At 38.6% G+C, this 22,552-nt stretch overlaps 3 protein-coding genes across 7 annotated transcripts; 2 read left to right on the top strand and 1 right to left on the bottom strand.

The window, feature by feature from the left end:
- The first annotated feature begins 3,049 nt into the window (after window positions 1-3,049).
- Window positions 3,050-7,217, top strand: LOC125473499. Its single transcript, XM_048576382.1, has 2 exons — window positions 3,050-3,231; window positions 6,529-7,217. Exon 2 carries the CDS (start codon window positions 6,577-6,579, stop codon window positions 7,099-7,101), a length of 525 nt encoding a protein of 174 aa, XP_048432339.1. The 5' UTR covers window positions 3,050-3,231; window positions 6,529-6,576; the 3' UTR covers window positions 7,102-7,217.
- On the bottom strand, window positions 3,414-5,990 carry LOC125473498 (eIF-2-alpha kinase GCN2-like). The gene is made up of 5 exons (XM_048576381.1): window positions 5,585-5,990; window positions 5,049-5,117; window positions 4,909-4,968; window positions 4,717-4,822; window positions 3,414-4,328 (listed from the first exon to the last, which is right to left on the bottom strand). The coding sequence occupies exons 1-5, from the start codon at window positions 5,704-5,706 to the stop codon at window positions 4,152-4,154; spliced, it is 534 nt and encodes a 177-aa protein (XP_048432338.1). The 5' UTR covers window positions 5,707-5,990; the 3' UTR covers window positions 3,414-4,151.
- An 11,284-nt stretch (window positions 7,218-18,501) lies between the features above and the next one.
- On the top strand, window positions 18,502-21,587 carry LOC125473476 (transcription termination factor MTERF9, chloroplastic-like). Of its 5 annotated transcripts, XR_007255356.1 has the most exons (4): window positions 18,502-18,766; window positions 18,947-20,153; window positions 20,885-20,995; window positions 21,205-21,587. XR_007255356.1 is itself a non-coding variant. In XM_048576324.1 (2 exons), the coding sequence occupies exons 1-2, from the start codon at window positions 18,684-18,686 to the stop codon at window positions 20,064-20,066; spliced, it is 1,203 nt and encodes a 400-aa protein (XP_048432281.1). In that variant the 5' UTR covers window positions 18,502-18,683; the 3' UTR covers window positions 20,067-20,163. The 5 variants fall into 5 exon arrangements, 1 of the variants encoding a protein (XP_048432281.1); XR_007255355.1 differs by having other exon boundaries at window positions 20,885-21,587; XR_007255354.1 differs by having other exon boundaries at window positions 20,310-21,587.
- The last annotated feature ends 965 nt before the right edge of the window (window positions 21,588-22,552 follow it).

The raw sequence follows: 22,552 nt of genomic DNA, 5'->3' as shown, positions 1-22,552 counted from the left end.
AAATGATTTGGTTGGTATGGTATGGTATACCACTTTGGTAATTGACCATTTTTTTTTTAAAACCAAAATCTAATTTTTCTTTTTAGTCCAATTGATAATGCCACAAGATTACATATAAATTGACCTTCTTTTCTCCTTCAATTACATATTATGTCAAACTTTTTTAATTATTAATCCAAATTTGTTAGATTAAAATTATTAAAAGAAGACCATACCTTAAGGCAACGAGTACATTATACATATGTAATTAATTGTATATAAATTTATAGGATAAGTTATACAAAACTACCCAACTATGGATCGAACTACAATCTTATACCTCATGTTTAAAAAATTATAATATCATATATCATCTTACGAATTTATTGCAATATCAGATCTATGTCAGTTTTTCTGTAAATTTTTCTCTTAAATGCTGATATGACTTGAGACAGGCCTATTTCCTGACCCAACCAGATTAAAAAATTAATTAAAAATTAAATCATTTAAATATTTTTATTTAAAAAAAAGGTAAGACCCAGCCCCACAAAACCATCATTCTTCCCCATTACACCGACGACATCCCATCTTCAGGCACCCAACCTCACCACCTGCCTCCTCCGCCAGTCCTTCGACTCCCCCCATCTCTGGGCACCCTGCTTCCCCAGTACGCCTGCGTCCTGCCGCCGTCGTCCTCCTCCTCAAACCCCCAGAACAGCAGCAACCACCACCAGTACTACCCAATGACGTCATCATACTCCTCCTCTTTTTCCGCTTCCTTCAAGGCTGTTATTGCCGCCTCTTCTTACTCTTCTCATTCCTAGCACACCCTCGTGCTCGTCATCATACCTCTGCCTCCCCCTCCCTCAGCATTTACATACTCTTCTTAGCTGCTAACCCCAACAAGGTCGGGATCAAGCACCGCAAGTCCAGGTTCACTATCATGTACCTCGAGATTTCATTGGACAAGGCCTCCATCCCCGGCTTCTACCAGGACGTCGACACTGTCCACCAAGTCGTCACTACCATTGCCGTCGATCGGGTCAATTTGATGTCGCCTTCCTGGATTAAAACCCATTTTCCAATTTTGCCTCGAATTCTGTTTGGCTACTAAGAAAACCACAGAAACCCACTATCTTCGCTAGGGGAGAGTTCTTGGAGCCATGTTTCTTCCAGAAGAGAAAGGGTTGATGTGGAGGTGGAAGGAAGGGGAGGAGAGCAATGGAGGGAGGGGGAGTCGAAGGAGTGGCAGAGGAGGTCGAGGTGGAGGTTGGGTGCCCGGAAATGGGATGTCGTCGATGTACTGGGAAAGAATGATGGGTTTTGGGGGATAGGTCCCACGTTTTTTAAATAAAAATAAGGAGTTTTTTGAAATAGGTCAAAGTAACTAAAAATTAGATCTATTTCAAAAGTCAAAAGTCACTAAAAATTAGACCTATTTTAAAAGGTAGTCTATAAAGTTGGACTTATTTCAAATTTTCCCTAAAAAAATTAAATGGTTTAATTTTTAATTTTTAATATTTAATTAAATTTTTAATCTAGTTGGACTAGGGAGTAGGCTTCACCTCAAATCACATCAGCATTTAACAGAGAAATTGATAGAAAAACTGATGGTGGTCTGACATTGCAACAAATTCGTAAGATGCAGTATGACATTGTAATTTTTAAAACATGAGGTTTAAAATTGTAATTCGATTTATAGTTAAGGTAGTTTTCTATAATTTACCCAAATTTATATACACAATAAGGGTCCTTATTTATATGAAATAGGATCAAGGGACAAACATTTTTACATATACTTTTACATTAATTTTAAGTCTTTAGATTACATGACATCCAAGGGTTCTTATTTATTCATTAAATGACATGGATGTTTATGTGGATTTTAGCTAATAAAATAAAACTGAAAAAACATAAAATTTGGAAAATTAAAAAAAGAAGATAATTTAAAACTGAAAATTAGTGCTTCCATTCCCATTTCGATCAAGATTTGGATTCACACCCTAGCTGTCGTGAAAACAAATAATCAGACATTGAACCCTAATAAAAAAAAATTATCGTATCTCTTCTTTGCTGATGAGATCTACAATGCATGGATGAAATCTCTTCTTTCATTTTATAAAATAAAACCTAATAATAACAAAACAACATAATTTTTATTAAAAGAAAAAAGATACCAGGCATAGGTAATACCTAGCGTAAACAAGGATTAAGATAGTTTGTTTGATTCGAAAACTGAACTTACACAACTACCAAGATTTTGCAAAACTAAATTTACAGATATGAACAGTAATATAGGACCTAATAAGGACTTAAAAGACTAATAGCTTGATTCGTTGTAGAAGGCATCATAATTTCGTATCAATCCAAGGCAAGGAAGTTGCACACCTCATTGGCAAAGAGGAAGGTGGAGGCTACAAATTAATGGAGTTTTACTTCTTTCTGGTTTGCACGCTTATAATGTTTCTTCCCTTTTAATTATTGTAGATATCGAAATTTCAGTGAAATAAATGTTAACCAATACAACACTTATTTCACCTATATCATTCCTTCACTTCACCAACAACCTCCACTCATTTCACCTACATCATCCATTTACCTTACCTACAACCTCCACTCATTTCACCTACATCATCCACTTACTTCACCTACAACTTCCACTCACTTCACCTACAACCTCCAATCACTTCACCAAAAAAATGAATGGTGGTGATTCACTCTCAAAGCCTATAAATAGGCTTCTCCATCAAGAGGAATAGACACACAAACACCAATTCACAAATACATTTCTCTACTCCCAAAATGGAAGAGAATACTCCCCACACATCCAAAATCCTTGAAGCTTTGAAACTCTAAGCCCCAGTTTGGGGTTGAGGTGATTTTTAAAAAAGCTACCATGAAAAAAAGCTGGTAAGGATTTTGGTGTTTGGTAAACATCCCAAAACAGCTTAATTTCAAAGTTTCACATGAAAAAAAGCCAAAAAGTGGAAGCTGCATTTTGCAGCTTCCAAGAAGCCGCTTATTTTTTCCAAAACGCGGAGCTACAATACCAATTAATGAATTTTTTCCATTTACCAAAACTGCCCCCTCCTTTCTCCTTTCTCCTTCTCCCGATCCTACACTCTGCACTCTCTCTTTCTCTATCGCAAAAAACTTCTACACCCCTCTTCCCTCCCGCCGCTGCACCTCTTCCTCCTCCTCTTTTTCGTTTCTCTCCGTCACTCTCAACGCCACACCGCCGTCGCCTTCCAGGTACCAACTACTCGACTTGCTTTCAATTTTTGCTATAATTAATTAATTTAATTTTTATATTAGGGTTTGGCTGCTCTCTGATGATGAACCCATGTTTTGGGGTTTTCTGAAACAGGGTTTTGTGTGGCAACCAACAAACGAGCTCGATCTCATTGATTAGGTAAACATAACTCGTTCTGAAATAGGGTTTGGTGTTTGAATTAATGTTCTAATTTTCAGTTTTGGGGTTATGTTCTAATTTTCAATTTTGGGGTTTGAATTAATTCTCTAAATTTCAGTTTTGGGGAAACACAGCACACATATATATTGATTTTTCTAATTAAAACGTGCGATCGGTCGGTGGAGAAGAATATGTTGAGGCGTTCACTTGAAGAAAATACATGCCATGCATATTGGAAACCCAGATAATTAATATATGTGGATCCTGTTAACCGTAACCCCCTAGGCATGCATGCAGCTCTATGTGAAATTTGTAGAATTTTTTAGGTTGATGATGGTGTTGCTTTGTTTGTTGGAGTTTTAACTTTGTTTGTTTCGGGGAACCCAAACTTAATCGTTTAATTGGCTTGTTTGTTATCCCGTAAAATAGAGCTGATTCCACAAGTCTTGTACAGAGCTGAACAAGCATGCATAAGAAAGTTAATATAGTTTGCTTTGTTTTGTAATGGTTGTGGGGAAGAAAGTTAATATATACACCTTCGATTTCAATACACCTTTTAGAGATACCACTACAAAGTTTAGATGTCAATGCTCAATAAATTTGTTGCATTTATACACTTAGGTTTCAGTAATAACGAGCTTGCACAATCTGCTTTGCCTCATTATTAGTCCCCATTTGAATGAACAAAATTAAAGTGTAATAACAGAAACAGAACAAGGAGAGAAAATCTACATGAAAGATGTCTGCCAAAATATTCAATTTATGTATGATATTTGTATATGCATTTTCTCACACAAACAAATGCACAAATATGATGATAGAGAAGTCTTACAGGTCCATGTGATTGGCCCACTGGCACAATTTCAGATAGGAATTCCTGGGCAGTCTCTACCAAATTGAAAATCATTACCCGTCCTTCTCGAGCATTAGAATTTGCCTGAAACAGAACAATTAAATTCAGAATAGAACAGAACCACACAAAGAGGCACTAGCTGCACACTAGTTTATTATGTGTCAGACTGACCAATGACATTTTCCATGCAAGTGTAAAATCTTTGTGTGAAATATCTCTTAAAATGAAGCTTGGGTGGAAGAGCACTGTTTCTGTTTGTTTCAGGGAAAATTTTGAAAACATTTCCTCATACATAGCCTTCAGTATATCAAAACTAACTTTGCCAATGGGCAAATAGCTGCTAATCTTTAAGGCATACAATATTTTTAGGATTAAGACAAATAAATGTTGCGCTTGTAACCGCATTAACACTCCATCACAGAAGAACTCAAAGAACTATCAAATAAGGTTTGAGGAAAAAAAACAATAATACCTGATCATGAATAAGAGATAGCAGCCTATCAGTATCAGTTTTTGATAAACCTTTCTCTGGAGTTATCTGCAACTTTGGGCACTTGTAAGGATACCCTGGTAAGCACCTATCAAACAAGAGAACATTAAGATACATGGGAATGAATATTTATAAACCAAAAATAAACGCAATATAGAAAAGAAATTCACTAACCTAACTGAAAGAAGTGCAGAAACATCTAGATCCTCATAACCCATATCCTTAGAATGAGGCCTGTTGCAGTAGAGAACAAAATCTCAATCAAGAGGAGTCTAACTCATGAATTGTTTCATCTAAAAATATATAAGACATACCTAATCTTAATAATGATTTGAGGATGTGATCCGGACATAACTTTGAAATCGTCTTGAAATATTGCACACCTAAACATCCCACACGAATAGCAATACAAATTATGAGACAGAAAGATGATTATCATGAATCTTTCAAACAGAGGCATCAACATTTTTTATAAACATAATAGTGCACAATTTACATAATAATAAAAAAAGTAGCGACATTAATTTACAACCATCCAAGTATTGTCCTGCAGATTTGTTCCTCAAATAACCCAACCTTGAACACTCAAGTATTGTCCTGCAGATTTGTCCTGCAGATTTCCATTATCATTTGGAAAACATTTCCAATCAATTCATTTGAAGCTGTGATTAATTCTAGTAATGGTGCATGTCAAAAGTTGCCATAAAATACAACCCAGTTGCGTCTGACTGTTCAATTTGTCATCCCAAGTTATTCATGGTGATCACAGTGTTTGTCCCTCCATATGCAGTTTTTGAGTCGATCATTCGAAGAATAAAAGGATTTAAGAATAAGAAGAAGAGTCACTTACAAGGCAGTGATCTCTTCAGAAAGAAGTTCATTATCATCATCGCCAACATAAGCCCCATGATCTTTCAAGGCCTTCTTCTTCTTCCCACTCCCTCCTCCACGCTTCTTCTTCTTCTGCCTCATTCTCCCACTCCAAAGAGCCCAAAAACCCTCTTGCGCTTTTTATCAAACACCTGGAGGACCCAATCCACACCAATAATTACAAACCCTTGTGCTCTTTCTTCAAATACCCACCAATAATTACAAACCCTTCTTGCATTAAAACCACAGCTAGATCAGCACTTGCACCGGGATCTGAAAATTGTAGAAACAAGACTACCACATAAATACAAGACCCTAAACATTAATGTCCAACCCTATAATAAGACTGAGGAGGTTCCACTATGCATTAGCTATAAAGATGGCAATATTATTTGTTCTTGGTTAATAGCTATGAAGTTATATTACAATATTATTTGTTCTTGTTTTAATATATATATATATATATATATATATATATATATATATATGTATATACAAATCACTAGCTGGTATAGATGGCAAATAAGGGAGCATCTTCGTTAAATCCTACTGCTACATGGAATGCCCACAATATATCTATATTTTGTGATCTATGCATCAAGGAGGTTGAGGCCGGACATCGTCCAGGCACTCACTTTGACAAAGAAGGATATGCAAATATTAGAGCTAACTTCAAGGCAGAGACAGGGCATGATTATAAAAGAAAGCAACTGAAAAATAAGTGGGATGCACTTAAAAATGAGTGGAAGTTGTGGAAAGAGCTAGTTGGTAAAGAAACTGGCCTAGGGTGGAATTCGAACAAGGGTACCGTTGATGCCTCAGAGGAGTGGTGGAATAATAAAATTCAGATTTGTGTTTTTATCTTTTAATATGTATTATGATATCATGCAATATGTATTAACTATATTCTTTCTTTACTTGTAGATAAACAAAGAATATGGAAAATTGCGAAAAAAAGGCATTAGTCCTGAGATGGAGGAAAAGTTAGATAGGATGTTTTCGAACACAGTTGCTACCGGTGAACATGCCTGGGCACCTTCATCTGGAGTACTACCACCAGAGACAAGAGAGGAATCCATAGGACAGATTGATTTAGATGATGAGGAAGAAAGTGAGACTATGCAGGATCTAAGGCAAGCTACTAGGAAGGGAAAAAAAAGAGCGACTAACCAAGGAGAATTGCAAAAGAAGGTTGATAAGAAAGGAAAAAAAATTGGAGGCGCTGCAAAACTTTGTAGTCAAATTGACCGTCTTGTTGAAGTTTATGAAACTAGGAGTTCTGCAAACTCATTGATGAGGCCGCTAAATTTAGACAGTAGTATTGTGGAAGTGATAGCGTCAGTTGCAAAATTGCCTGGTTGTGAGCCACCTAGCGAGCTATGGTTGTTTGCTACATGTTTATTTTGTAGTGCAGAGAAGCGAGAGATGTTTGCCACTATGAAAGATCCTGAAGTGCAGCTAACTTGGTTGAAATATATGTTCAACAAAGAACAATAAGGAGCTAAAACTATGAATTAGGACTGTGTGGTTTGTGTTTATTGAATGTTGCTTGTACTTTGTGTTTATTGCATGTTGGATTATGATTTCTTATTAAACGTTGGATTATTCATGAATGTCGGATTATGATTTCTTAGTGATCGTTGGATTATGACTTGTGGAATGTTGAATTATGTGTTATGTTACAGGTGTATATTCAATATGAACACCTATGATGATGATGATGTTGAGGATTTGGAGGATGATCTAATTATATGTGCTGTAGCGAAAGCTGTTGAAACATATTATTTAAAATATGTCCACAAAACTCCGTGTATGAATTCTTCCCAAACAGGTAATATTTGGTTGATGGAAGTACTACAAGGACATCATGTGCGATGCTATAGAATGTTTAGGATGAACAAAGATGTCTTTTATAGATTATCCAATGACTTGCAAACTAATTATGGATTGAAAGGTTCAAGGAGAATGAGTGCAATTGAAATATTAGGAATGTTCTTGCATATGTTGGGACATGGTGTGAAAAATAGATTAGCGCAAGAGAGATTTCAACATTCTGGTGAGACTATTAGTAGATATTTTGGTGCTATGTTGGATATCGTATGTAAGATGGCAATAGATATTATCAAATCAATGGATTCGGAGTTTCGTGGCATTCCCCAAGAAATAAGGAGAGATACAAGATACATGCCTTATTTTAAGGTAAAATTTGACTCGTCTTCTAACTTATTTGCAAACTAGAAGTGTAGGTTGACGGTTTTCTTCTATGTTATTATTTTTAGGATTGTATTTGTGCTATAGATGGAGTACATGTTGAGGCTTCAATACCACCTCCGGATCAAGTTCCATACATTGGTAGGAAAGGAATACCGACTCAAAAGGTTATGGCTGCATGTAATTTTGACATGCAATTCACATTTGCTTGTGCCGGATGGGAAGACACTGCACATGATACAAGGGTTTTTCTATCCGTGCTACGGAATCCAAATTTAAACTTTTCTAAGCCTCCAAATGGTAATCTTCATACTTGCTTTGTATTATTATAACATTTTACATATTTGCTTTGTATAATTATTACAATACAAAACAAAATTTTCAATTGTCAGGAAAATATTACTTGGTGGATGCGGGGTACCCACAAATGAGAGGTTATTTGGGACCATATAAAGGTGAAAGATATCATCTCCCGGACTTTCGTAGGGGTGCTGAACCAACGGGTCATAAAGAGGTATTCAACCACATGCATTCTTCTCTTAGGAGCATCATTGAACGAACTTTTGGCGTATGGAAGAAAAGATGGGCAATTTTAAGGGATATGCCTAATTACCCGTTCAATAAGCAAGTGAAGTTTGTCATTGCTACAATGGCTCTTCATAACTACATACGGAGGTATTCTGAACGTTATCGTCATTTTGATGACCCTAGGGACTATTGTGAAGAGAGCAATAGTAGTGATGATGATGATGAAGAATACCAAAATTATGAAGTTGAAGGATCACATGAGATAGAAGCATTAAGAAATAGAATAGCGGCAAGTTTGATGAATGCATCTAATTAGATTACTTTTAAGTACATTAACAATATTGTACTAATGAATTCTAACTATTCAGTTTAAAATATTTCAATTGAAGTAGTTTGTCATACTAATTAATATTTAAGATAAAGTTTATAAATATGTTTCTTTTATAAATAAAGTATATTTAGTAATTCACTTTTATTGGTTAAGAAAATTAAATTAATGGCCCATCTAGTATTATAACCTTTTTGGTCATTTTACACAGTCACAGCTGTTTTACATAAAAGTTTACCAAACACTATCATACTGCTTTTTTTTCCAAAAGCACTTTCACAAAAAAGTTTACCAAACACTCTGCTGGCTTTTTTTCACAGCAGCTTTTTTTCACAGCACAACAGAAACAGCTTTTTTTCAAAGCACAGCAATACCAAACCAACCCTAAAGCTCTCAAGCATCCAACCCCCAAATTCCCAAGAATCCCGAAGAATGGAGAAAGCACTCTTCGTTCTTCGTCAAATCCTCTTTCAAGATCAAGCCCCGACGGCCCTTGAAGAACTTCCACCAACTAAGCCCCGACGACCCTTGAAGAAAGTGTTCATCGTTCATCCTAAGATCAAGCCCCAACGGCCCTTTGGATCAACAGCACAAACAAATCCACACATCCAATCGTTCTTCAAGATTAAGCCCAAAAGCCCTTGAAGATCCGCTCATCCATCAACCTTCAAGATCAAGCCCAAAAGCCCTTGAAGAAATCCACACAACCCTTATTCAAGATCAAGCCCCGACGGCCCTTGAAGAAAGTGTTCATCATTCATCATCCGTTCATCCTAAGATCAAGCCCCAACGGCCCTTTGGATCAACAACTTCAACAAACCCACACACCAAAACCTTGAAGCCTTAAAGTTCTAAAGCTCTCAAGAAAATCCCGAAGGATCAGGAAAGCACTCTTCGTTCTTCGTCAAATCCTCTTTCAAGATCAAGCCCCGACGGCCCTTGAAGAAAGTGTTCATCGTTCATCCTAAGATCAAGCCCCAACGGCCCTTTGGATCAACAGCACAAACAAATCCACACATCCAATCATTCTTCAAGATTAAGCCCAAAAGCCCTTAAAGATCCGCTCATCTATCAACCTTCAAGATCAAGCCCAAAAGCCCTTGAAGAAATCCACACAACCATTATTCAAGATCAAGCCCCAACGCCCCTTGAAGATCCATTCATCAACTGTTCATCCTTAGATCAAGCCCCGACGGCCCCTTGGATCAACAAACAAATCCACACATCTATTCTTCAAGATCAAGCCCAAAAGCCCTTGAAGAAAACCAACTGTTCATTCAAGATCAAGCATCGACGACCCTTGAAGAAAACCAACCGTTCTTCAAGATCAAGCCCAAAAGCCCTTGAAGATCCGCTCATCCATCAACATTCAAGATCAAGCCCTAAAGGCCCTTGAAGAAACTTCCATCAACCTACAAGATCAAAGCCACAAAGGCCCTTGAAGAAACTTACAACTGTTCATCCAAGATCAAGCCTCGACGGTCCTTGGATCAACAAATCTACATCTTACGGAGATCGAATCAGAGGACCAAATTTGAGAGATCGTAACCCCAAAATCATTAAACACAAAAATATTATTTTGTACACGTATTCTTATTTCTTGTTTTCAGGAATTTTTTTGGTGTTCACAAATTTGGCACGCCCGGTGGGACATCTCTACCTCTCATCTCTGTCTCTGTTCAAGATATTCACGCACACTCCATGGTTTCAAACAAAGAACAAGTCATGACCATCTGCGCTACCTCCATTGAAAAACAGCTGGTTCAGATGAAGGAAACAATTACAAGGCTGATAAAGACTGTGGAGGAGAAAAACTTGCAAACCACCGGACTCATCAACCGTCTGGAGGCGCAACATGGCGTCAAAGTGAAACCAAGCTCTCTTCCAACTAAGAAAACTGAAGAAGGCTTCAACCCAAACGCCTACAAACTCATGTCAAAGGCCGGGTACGACTTCGCTTCTTCTGAGGCGGTTGGAAAGAAGGTTTCAAACACTGTCAATGACAAAGAACGTAACCTCACCAAAACTCAAAAGAAGTTGAAGGAGCATGGTTACGGAGTTGACAACAACAAAGCCGGACTTGGCTTCACACCAAATGCACCCGTGAAGATTTCAAGCAAAGTGAAGAAAGCTAGCGCTCAACACATCAGCGTGAGCATTGAACAAGACCAAAAAGAGCCTAAACCCGCCCCTCGGACGTCGGTCTTCGATAGGATGAGCCATTCAAGCTCCAGAATTTCAGTGCTTAATCACATTGGTAGTCAAGACCGAACCTCTGTTTTCAAGAGGCTTAACGCGCTAACATCCCAAAGCTCTGTTTTTGAAAGGTTGTTAAAGCCTAGGAAACAAAGCAACACAGCTATCTCTCCTCTGTGACGATCAGTTTCGGAAAGATTTGAAGATAATGAGAAGCCTTTTAGAAAGAGGAAGACAACACCAAAGGAAGAAAAGTTCGATGGGTTAGCAGAAAAAGGCGACGTTCGAAGCTTGATTCCTTCAAGGATGAAGCGCCAAGCAATCCTAGAGGTCGACACAAAAGGACCACTGAAGGTAAGGAGGCGCATCATCGTCCACACTGACAAATCTTCATGCCAACAAACCCAAGAGGACGACATTGAAGATGAAATCCCTAAGAAAGATGTCACTTCTGGCTCTTTCGACTCAAAGTCTTCACCTCGACTGTTGGGGGTATGCTCCAAGTCAAGTGAAATTGAAGGATGGACTCATGTCATTTCGAAGAAACTGCACGAGAAATATATGTCTTTTCCACAAGTGCACCAATCAGAAAGGAGGGAAAGCAGCTTTCGCCAACCTCCAAAGCAATGTAAAAATGTTGAAGATAAGAAAATTTCAACACAAAGATCGTTCATGCGGGATCTTTTCTTCCTCGAAGACTTATTCAATTTCTCGATCAAGGCTCCTTGCTATAAAGATTGTGAGGAATGCCTTTCGAAGATCGCTTCGAAGAAATTGGACAAGCAGCAACCATTTTGTCCACAAGTTTATCAGTCGAAAAGGGGGCAAAACAGCTCTTGTCAACCTCCAGAACAATGTGAAAGTGTTGGAGATAATGAAATTTCGACACAAAGATCGTCCATCCCCATCACAATGTGCGACCTCTTCTCAGAAGACTTCTTCAATTACTCGGTCAAGGCTCCTTCTTATGAAGATTGTGAGGAACGCCTCTCCCAGATCGCTTGACAAATCCACAACAACAACCAAAACTCCTCGTTCGCACGAGCCTAAAAGGTGACAACCAAACGCTTCTGGCTCGCAAAGAGCATAAACTGTGTACGGCAAAATCATCATCAAAATCACCAAAAAAAAAAAAAAAAAAAAAACGAGGGCAACAGAATTATTGCAAAGAAGAAAATAAGGGAAGGAAGGTGCATGGCACCACTTGCAAAAGTGAAAAAAAAAAAAAAAGGGAAATAACACATCTTGGTGATATATATGTTTTATCTATATTGAGCACAATACACTGAATAAAATAAAGCATGTCCATTGATCTCCGAGAAATTACAAGTGCGTACAAAAAAAAAAAAAAAAAAAAAAAAAGATGGAGCTTTCACAAATGTTGTTCACGTGAAACCCCACTACTTGGCAAAACTCCAGGAGCGGGAGGCATCGAAGATAGATCATTCGAGGCCTCAATACTTGGTGGAACGCTAGATGACGAAGGAAAAAGGTGCCTCTGGAAGAAAGCCGCAAGCCTTTGACGGTCACTTTGAATTCGATCTTCAGATTCTTGCAGCTGATCAAGCTTCCTCTTCATGCTCGTCGAATAATTATTTGCAAGCACGTGCAAACCTCTATTCTCGCGCTTAAGCTGTTTGATCTCTTGTTTAAGATTTTCCACCTCCGCCATCAATGATTCAACTTGACGGGATCGAGCAAGTAGGCGTTGGCCCATGTTGGAGACGGAGCCCGCACACTGAACACTGAGAGCCAGGGACTCTTGAACGGCCAACTCATTGGACTGTCCTGAAAGCAACCTACTATCTCTAGGAGTGAGGAGGTTCTTAGCTACTATTGTAGCTGTTGTTGCATCCTTCATCACGGAGTCTTCACCTGTAAGAGAGCCATTAGAAGATAAGAAAGACGGGCACCATACATTACCCTGACGCGGCGCACCCGTATCACTGCTGAGACTCAAATCTAAGCAAATGTTAGATGGGTTAGCCATTTTCAAAGGTGTTAAAAGAGAAGGGTTGGATGGAGTAAAATCTCAAAAGGCCGTTAAAACAAAATACACCGGAGACGATTTTCACGAATGGGCAATCTTCAAAGTGTGCATGTTGGAGGTGATCGATACCTCTATAAAAGGAGAGGCGACACAACCACCGATTCAAAAAAATTGAAGATACACCACTCTTCAAATCTTAAAAGCCGGATTTTCTTGCGTAAAGTTCGGCAACACTCTTCAGACACAATCTCGGCTTTTCAAATAACGCGTGCAACTTTGTCAAAGATCTCTAACAAAGTTGAAAACGCGTGGAGATCATTATCCCAACTACCACACTTTTGCCGACAAGCGTGGGTGACAAAGCCGCATCCGCACTACTACTTGCCATTAAAATTTCTATATATGTCAACATTCATGGCAAGGCATACATCCAAAAACGCATGACTCTTCTTCTCGTCCGAGAATGTAGCTGCAACCAAACCTCTCAACATGCTCAGTTTTCTTCTTCCCTGAAAGACAAAGAGAGAGAGAGAGATCAGTCGACACTTGGAATCAAGCTTCCCGTTTGGAGCCGATTGCCTGGAATCCCTTCCCTGATTGCTTATCCAGCCCTGCTCTCAAGTACTCATCTTCAACTATTGATGTACCCCCAAAGAAGATACCAGATGCCTGGAGTACAGATGAAGCAGGAGGAAACGGTAGATCGAAGCATGTGGAGATGAGCGCAACAAATATATGTGCTGATTCATTCGCTGCTTCTTCAAAAGCAAAAGTATCTCATATCATCAAGGGCGAAAGCAAAGGTATCTCATATCATGCTCTTTCTCTGTCTTTTCCTTTGTTCTTGTTCTTACTCGCATGGCAAAGAGAAAGAGAGCAATCAGCCGGCACTTGGAGTCAGTCTTCCGATCTGGAACCGACTACCTGGAATCTATTCCCTGGTTGCTTACCTAGCGTTGCTCTCGAGTAGTCATCTTCAACGGTTGATACACTTCCAGAGAAAGGACCACATCTGCTTGGAGAACAGCTAAGACGAGTGACAATGAAACATCAATCTTATGGATCGTCAGCAAACGCAACAACTGCATATGCTGAGTCATCCTCTAACCCTCTTCAAATATGAATTGGAAAGATTGAACAAAGAAATAGGTCATCACCTCCACCTCGTGCTTGCCTGCCATGTGTCTGAATCCTGAAACCGCTCATGGTCCTATTTTCACTCAAGATCAAGCCTCGATGGCCCTTGAAGAAATCACAAGTCCGATTCAAAATCAAGTGTTCACCACCCTTGAATCAAATTCAACTCCAGATAAAAGGAGTAAGTTCAGACCTTCGGGGGAGACCAAAAGAATCCTCCAGCCCAGTTCAAGATTAAGCCTGTGGAAAATCAACGATTGGAGGAAACCAGAAAATCTTCCAGTCGAACTCAAGATCAAGCCTCGATGGCCCTTGAAGAAATCACAAGTCCGATTCAAAATCAAGTGTTCACCACCCTTGAATCAAATTCAACTCTAGATAAAAGGAGTTAAGTTCAGACCTTCGGGGGAGACCAAAAGAATCCTCCAGCCCAGTTCAAGATTAAGCCTGTGGAAAATCAACGATTGGAGGAAACCAGAAAATCTTCCAGTCGAACTCAAGATCAAGCCTCGATGGCCTTTGAAGAAATCAACAAGTTCGATTCAAAATCAAGTGTTCACCACCCTTGAATCAAATTCAACTCCAAATAAAAGGAGTAAGTTCAGACCTTCGGGGGAGACCAAAAGAATCCTCCAGCCCAGTTCAAGATTAAGCCTGTGGAAAATCAACGATTGGAGGAAACCAGAAAATCTTCCAGTCGAACTCAAGATCAAGCCTCGATGATCCTTGAAGAAATTTCCAGCCCAATTAAAGATCAAGCCTCGACGGCCCTTGGGTTGACATCTACATTAAGGGACTTCAAAACGCATCCTCTACACGTGACAAGCACATGTCTACGACGCGCCTTGAAGTGGGGGCATTTGTAGACATCGAAATTTCAGTGAAATAAATGTTAACCAATACAACACTTATTTCACCTATATCATTCCCTCACTTCACCAACAACCTCCACTCATTTCACCTACATCATCCATTTACCTTACCTACAACCTCCACTCATTTCATCTACATCATCCACTTACTTCACCTACAACCTCCACTCACTTCACCTACAACCTCCACTCACTTCACCAAAAAAATGAATGGTGGTGATTCACTCTCAAAGCCTATAAATAGGCTTCTCCATCAAGAGGAATAGACACACAAACACCAATTCACAAATACATTTCTCTACTCCCAAAATGGAAGTGAATACTCCCCACACATCCAAAATCCTTGAAGCTTTGAAACTCTAAAGCTCTCAAGCATCCAACCCCCAAATTCCCAAGAATCCCGAAGAATGGAGAAAGCATTATTCGTTCTTCGTCAAATCCTCCTTCAAGATCAAGCCCCGACGGCCCTTGAAGAAAGTGTTCATCGTTCATCCTAAGATCAAGCCCCAATGGCCCTTTGGATCAACAGCATAAACAAATCCACACATCCAATCGTTCTTCAAAATTAAGCCCAAAAGCCCTTGAAGATCCGCTCATCCATCAACCTTCAAGATCAAGCCCAAAAGCCCTTGAAGAAATCCACACAACCATTATTCAAGATCAAGCCCCGACGGCCCTTGAAGAAAGTGTTCATCATTCATCATCCGTTCATCCTAAGATCAAGCCCCAACGGCCCTTTGGATCAACATCCTCAACAAACCCACACACCAAAACCTTGAAGCCTTAAAGTTCTAAAGCTCTCAAGAAAATCCCGAAGGATCAAGAAAGCACTCTTCGTTCTTCGTCAAATCCTCCTTCAAGATCAAACCCCGACGGCCCTTGAAGAACTTCTACCAACTCAAGATCAAGCCTCGACGGCCCTTGAAGAAAGTGTTCATCGTTCATCCTAAGATCAAGCCCCAATGGCCCTTTGGATCAACAGCATAAACAAATCCACACATCCAATCGTTCTTCAAAATTAAGCCCAAAAGCCCTTGAAGATCCGCTCATCCATCAACCTTCAAGATCAAGCCCAAAAGCCCTTGAAGAAATCCACACAACCATTATTCAAGATCAAGCCCCAACGCCCCTTGAAGATCCATTCATCAACTGCTCATCCTTAGATCAAGCCCCGACGGCCCCTTGGATCAACAAACAAATCCACACATCTATTCTTCAAGATCAAGCCCAAAAGCACTTGAAGAAAGCCAACTGTTCATTCAAGATCAAGCATCGACGGCCCTTGAAGAAAACCAACCGTTCTTCAAGATCAAGCCCAAAAGCCCTTGAAGATCCGCTCATCCATCAACATTCAAGATCAAGCCCTGAAGGCCCTTGAAGAAACTTCCATCAACCTTCAAGATCAAAGCCACGAAGGCCCTTGAAGAAACTTACAACTGTTCATCCAAGATCAAGCCTCGACGGCCCTTGGATCAACAAATCTACATCTTACGGAGATCGAATCAGAGGACCAAATTTGAGAGATCGTAACCCCAAAATCATTAAACATAAAAATATTATTTTGTACACGTATTATTGTTTCTTGTTTTCAGGAATTTTTTCGTGTTCACAATTATATATTTAATTTCCTTTTAGATTTTATGGTTTTTTTTTTTTAGTTTTATTTTATCTTTAATATTAGTAAAAATCCACATGAGCATTAATGCCATTTAATAAATAAGGATGTCATGTAATCTAAAGGCTTAAAAATAGTTTTATTTTACAAATATATAATCATTTTGGTACTGTATGCTATTGGTTTTGGATACCATTACTATACAAATTATATTTGGTACAGTACAAGTATAGGACCATTGCCGGTTGATACAAAAAGTTGGCACAAAATTGGTAAGGTACAGTAAATGTTCTAAAAACGGTCTAGGCGGCGATGGTCCACCCGGATTAGCCTAAAATCGCTTACTAAATCCAAAAGACTATTGGGCGGCATTAGGCACCCGTTTGGGCGGGCTAGGTGGCCTTGAAGGCATGGGAAAAAACTTGTCGCGACAATCGTGACTCATAGAGAAAGAAACTTCTTTGCATCTCGCGTGCCTGGCCTACCTGCTATGTCTCGTTTTCACTGTCTCCTTCAGGTTTTTTTGTTTAAGATGGTGACACCATTTTTTATTGAGGAAAACTAACGAAAAGTCTAAAAAATACTTTAGTTTTAATGAAAAATGACAAATAAAGGTGTAGTGAATAGTACCAAGAAAAGGTAAAAATATGATCTTTCGTTAAAAGTGAATAGTACCAAAAATGTTTTGTTAAAACTCCATTTTTTTTAAAGCTAGCGTATAAGGGCCAACTTTCTATTTTAAATTTTTTTTTTTAATTCAAAATTTGTTATAATTGTATGTTAAACTTTGTGGGCTTTTAAATTGTTACAAAACCAACATAGAATTCAAAATTTTTACACGGTTAGGTGCTAGGCTTTAGTCTATTGTCTGACTAGCGTTTAATGTCTTTTAGAACCTTGGATATGGTTGATAATATGATTAGTATAGTAATAAGGTAAAAAATTCCACTTCTGCTTTACTTTGCCATCTTTTGGGTAAATTTAGTTTGCTTCTTTTTTTTATTGGAGCAAAGGTAATATGCATTACCAACAACAAACATTACAACACAGAGACCCAAAATTTACAACACAGAGGCCCAACAACAAAAAACACAAACAAACAACAGAGGCCCAACCAAAAGTTGAGACCAAAACAAAGAAACAACCCTAGTTGCTGCGTCTTCCGCCATAACCGCCGTTGCAACCACCAAAACAACAGCCGTGCATGTCGATCCAACCAAATTCACTCCCTAAACAAAGCCTCACCTCACCGATACCAGCAGCCAATTCCAAGCTTCACTCCAAGCCCAGCTACATATACCTGAGAACCTGCAACCAAGTGAAAGAAGCTCATGGCAGTCCATGAGCAACACTGCCAACGAGGGTAGACAACAAAGAGAAGGTGGGGGGTGCAAGAAACATGTAGGAATAAGCATGTAAGAATTAATTGAATTGTTGAATTTCTTAAGAAACATGTAAGAATTAGCATTATTTTTTAATAATCATTTCATACCTTAGACGACGAGCTCATTCTTCTACTTGCAAATAACGTATCTTCAGTGTAAAAATTTCATAGTTGAACTGTTTTATTTCTTAATCTCTATTTCAAGATCATCCTTACAAATTTGAAACGGAGACCATTTAGTCATCCTAATGTATCAAGTAAATTAATAGTTCATTATCATATGGTGAATGCATTAAGTTAATGCTTGTACCGTAGCCAAATCCGACATTGAGAAAGTACATGAGCTGATAGTATATTTAAAAATTTTCAATTTTTTTTTTGTTTTGAAGAAACAATATTATTTACACTTAGGGGGAGGGGAGTAGATTAGCAATAATGTGGTTTAAATTCACCATTGGCAAAAATCGAACCTAAAACCTCTCACTTACAATTGAAGAAGAATACTGCTTGATCGTAATAATAAGTGGCTAAAAGGAGAATTAGCATGAATGATAATTTATTTGACATTTGTTTGTCATCATTTTATAATAACAATGACATTGATTGTAAAACTACCACACAACGGGGTAACATAACGACAGCTGATGATAATTACAACCAGGCGAATTCCTCCTCAGTCTCCTTAAAAGAACCAAAAGAAGACGAAACGGTGCGTTTTGTACCGGGTGTAGCGACTGCGATGACCTGCGCAAATACCCTAATGAAGATGTAGTAGCAGGAGTAACGGTGAGGAGACTGTCGTTGGGAAGTACTGAAGAATGAATAAAATTGCAGCTGCAGCTTCAGAAGCTTCAAATTTTGTAAGAGCTTGGCAGTTGCGTCGCTATGCTGCTTCTCTCCAGTAAGTTTCAATTCCCACCGCAGCTTTTGCTTTTCATTGCTTCCTGCGGTTATGATTGTTTGATTGAATAATTGATTGCTTGGTTTCTAATGTAAAACCCTAGAATTCGTCCTCTTAAATTGCAGAAATGTGTGAATTCTGAATTACCCTTTTGGTGTTGTTGTTTGTTTTTCTTTTCAGTCCACCACATTTTAGCAGATCATTATCATCAGAACCGTTGTTAGAATCTGGATTAGATGAAGCACAAGAATGTGAAGGCTCTATTACAGTGTCGTATCTCGTGAATTCATGTGGATTTTCCGCAGAAAAGGCTCTTACATTGTCTAAGAAAGTAAGCTTCGAAACCACAGAGAGACCAGATTCTGTCCTTGGTCTTCTCAGAGACCATGGATTCGCTGATTCCGAAATCTCCAAACTTGTTAGTAAAGTCCCAAGGCTGCTTTTAGCCGACCCTGAGAAGATCCTTTCGCCGAAACTTGAGTTTTTGCGTTCTCTAGGCCTTTCAGGCACGAGCATTGCTCTTGCCATCTGTAGGAATCCTATTTTCTTGACTGCCAGCTTGAAGAATGCTCTAGTTCCTGGTTTTAATCTCTTCAAAAAAGAACTCCTCAGTGATGAAAAAGTTGTGAACCTTATAACACGCTCGTGGGGAGTTTTGAGTGATAGGGTGCAAAGTAATATTGCTCAAAATCTCTCAGTTCTGAGAGCACTTGAAGTGCCGCAACCCTCTATCTCTGTATTACTGAGCTGTCACCCCGGAGTCGTGTGTCAAAAACCTGATGACTTTAACAAAGATGTGGAGAAGGTCGTTGGTATGGGATTCACGCCTAAGACGTTAACATTTGTCAATGGACTCCAAGTGATTGCGACAATCACCAAATCGACATGGGTGCACAAATTGGAGGTTTACAAGAGCTGTGGCTGGACTGAAGAGGAGATCCTGTTGGCTTTTAGAAAAAAACCAACTTGTATGTATCTGTCAGAGAAGAATATAAGAAGTAAAATGGATTTTCTTGTAAACAAGATGGGTTGGCAGCCTGCATATCTCGCCAGATATCCAGACTTTCTATCACTTAGTCTGGAGCGGAGGATCATTCCAAGGTGTTCTGTCATTAGAGTCCTGTTGGTGAAGGGCTTGCTGAAGAAAAAGTATTCCATATCATCATTGTTGATTACCATTGATAGTTGCTTTATAAGTAAGTTTGTGACTCGCTATCAAGAAAGCGTGCCTCAACTTTTGGATATCTTTCGAGGGAAATTAAGTCTTCAGGAACTTGGCTTTCAATTTGAGGGAAAATGATGGCAGAAAATTTGTTGTAAGCACAAGTTCATGTATGCACGGTTCCCTCCGTCACTGCTGTTATTTAAGCACCTGCATTACTCGCAGGTTGGTTTCATTGTTTGCTTTCAGTTCATAAATGTGTGTGTGTGTGTCCCTGCACCCTGCACTGCTTTCAATTCCAATGCCGTTTCCGTTCAATTACCATTTCATTCTTTTGTTGGTTTTAAATTCTTGTTTTCGTGATAGTGAGGAAATATGTAGGGGAAATGAAGGATGACAGAAGAACAGATGAAGGAAGGTGGGAGAGATGTAGAAGAAATGTTCAGGGAAAGGAACACAACATGAAAACTAAAAACTAAAATATATTTTAAGTTGGTTTCTCTTTCAAGATTTTGTTTTCATTCATTCTTCCTTATTTCTTCCCCTCTCTCCATCACCCTTCTTCATCTCCGTTTTTCCACGTACTTTTCCGTATCTCAAGCACAAAAAGTGAAAACCAAAACCTAAGCACGAAATAGTTATCGAAGTGGCCCTAAGTATTACTGAAATTCTACTCTACTTGATTCCACACTGATTTGTTTTCTTTTCATTCTTATTTCTATCTATGATAGGGGTTTAGATTTTCTTAGGAATATACCATTATGTACATGAGTCGCACACCTTAAACCCATCTTTTTATGCGGTTTATTGCTTTTGTTCCCGAAAAATTGAATGGTTGCTCGTGAGTTCTTACTTACCGAAAATTTATGATTGCATAGTACTCACCAAGTGTGACGATCTTCTAATTGTCGATTAGAGCTTAAAAAGCTGATACACAGAATTGTTTGGTCTTACAGCTTCATATCTTCAATTCATTCATTGGATTGATTGGTTGGTTTAAGTCCATTTGGATGGGAACAAATAGAGAGGGGCCAGAGAACAGAAGAAATATCAAGAAATATTGTCTGGTATGTTATTTCTTCCTGAAAAGAAACAAAGTCGTCCTCTTTCCATCTCGAATTGGATCCTAATTCGATTGTCCGTATGATAGTTAGGTTCTTTCGATCCTGATTATTTATTTCTATGTTTTCGCTGAAACGCCCATAAAGAAGTGAAATTGTGTTCCTTTCTGCACTATATCCATTTGACGTTGTGTGATTTTGATCTTGGATATCAGAGCAGCAGAGCTTAATAAATAGACATCCTTACCGCCATTTCCACCATTAATGCCAATCTCCACCGGAGCGTTCCTCTTCCTCTCAGCCGCAACCAGACATACCGCTTCAACTCACAGAATTCCGAATTCTTACAACAATAAAGTGATAAAAAAAAATTCAAAAAATCACCTCGAAAATGGGAAAACCTTGGCATCTGAGTAATGAATAGTTTAGCTTTTTTCTGAGCTTGTGAGTGTTTCGAACGAAACAGATTTTCGTTTTTCTTGTTTCTCCTTATTTTTCGAGTGTGCAAATTGAGTTTGTGAAGATGGAGATCCTTGATTCTGTAGTGTAGCAACTGAAACATATTGATACATTCCAAGCATTCTTTATTGGTTGTGTAACTTGTGCTTACCATTAACGGACATGTGCTTTGCTTCAATCATGATTTGGATTAGGGCATGTTAAATACAGCCAATTAATCATCAATCAGAATTTTGGCATCTGAGTAAGACAATCCTTCCCACCTTCCTAGTAAGGAAAGTCACTGTGAATCAAAGCGACATTGTTCTCACCGAATTTTGCTCTTTTTTTTTTCCCTGTAAAGCCTCATTTAAGGGTATATTAGTATTTTCACATCAAGTTTTGGTTATAATTGTCATAAATATAAAGTAGTGGCTATAATTCTATATGGGGTCCAAATTTCCTTTTTGACACGGAGCAAGATTCTCTTCCCACCCCTCTCCTCCTCCCTCACTTTCCTATGTCTTTCTCTCTTTAAAAAATGTCAACACAAGATGTCAACGTGTTTTAATCGTGATTGTTCAATATGAAGGGCCTAGAGAGGAGGGAAATTTAGAGGGAAGAAAATTCTACCCTTGTTCATGTATTCTTTTTCGTTTAAGGTCTTTAAATTGAATTAATAAAACGAAAATAGTTGACAGGATTAAATAAGATGTGTAGTGTGTCTATGAAATTTTCTCCCATGCGTGCCAAACTCTTGTACGATGTGCCACTTAGTACTACAGTCTAGTAGTATTCCTCTTCAATTGTAAGTGAGGTCTTAGGTTCAATTCTCGCCAAAGGTGAATTTGAATCACATTATTGCTAGCCTATTATGAGGCTTAGCCTACCCCCTCTTCCTTAGCGTAGATAATATCGTTTGTTTAAAAAAAATAAATAAAACTCTTGTATGATGTAAAACCGGTTTTCGATCTCCATTTGATAAATATAAAGGGTTTGTATCACCAATGATCCTTGAAATTGACTCACACTATCAAGATAGTCCTTGAAATTGAAAATCAACTAATGTAGTCCCTGAAAATAGGTGTCACAAATTAATGTAGTCCTTATGTCAATGCTATCAAA

The sequence above is a fragment of a genome, unplaced genomic scaffold, assembly GCF_019419815.1.
Source record: "Pyrus x bretschneideri cultivar Hongxiangsu unplaced genomic scaffold, Pyrus_bretschneideri_v1 Contig9, whole genome shotgun sequence".
Lineage (NCBI taxonomy): Eukaryota > Viridiplantae > Streptophyta > Magnoliopsida > Rosales > Rosaceae > Pyrus > Pyrus x bretschneideri.
Note: the sequence above shows the minus strand (reverse complement) of the source record. Positions and strands in the feature narration are given on the sequence as shown.

Excerpts from the sequence above, each read along its gene's own strand:
- LOC125473499 (XM_048576382.1), top strand. The coding sequence starts at position 6,577 with ATGGAGGAAAAGTTAGATAGGATGTTTTCGAACACAGTTGCTACCGGT.
- LOC125473498 (XM_048576381.1), bottom strand. The coding sequence starts at position 5,706 with ATGAGGCAGAAGAAGAAGAAGCGTGGAGGAGGGAGTGGGAAGAAGAAG. Across the intron at positions 4,823-4,908 it reads TCTGCACTTCTTTCAGTTAG|GTGCTTACCAGGGTATCCTT; the intron begins GTTAGTGAATTT and ends CTTGTTTGATAG. Across the intron at positions 4,329-4,716 it reads TATCTCTTATTCATGATCAG|GCAAATTCTAATGCTCGAGA; the intron begins GTATTATTGTTT and ends GTTCTGTTTCAG.
- LOC125473476 (XM_048576324.1), top strand. The coding sequence starts at position 18,684 with ATGAATAAAATTGCAGCTGCAGCTTCAGAAGCTTCAAATTTTGTAAGA. Across the intron at positions 18,767-18,946 it reads CGCTATGCTGCTTCTCTCCA|TCCACCACATTTTAGCAGAT; the intron begins GTAAGTTTCAAT and ends TTTTCTTTTCAG.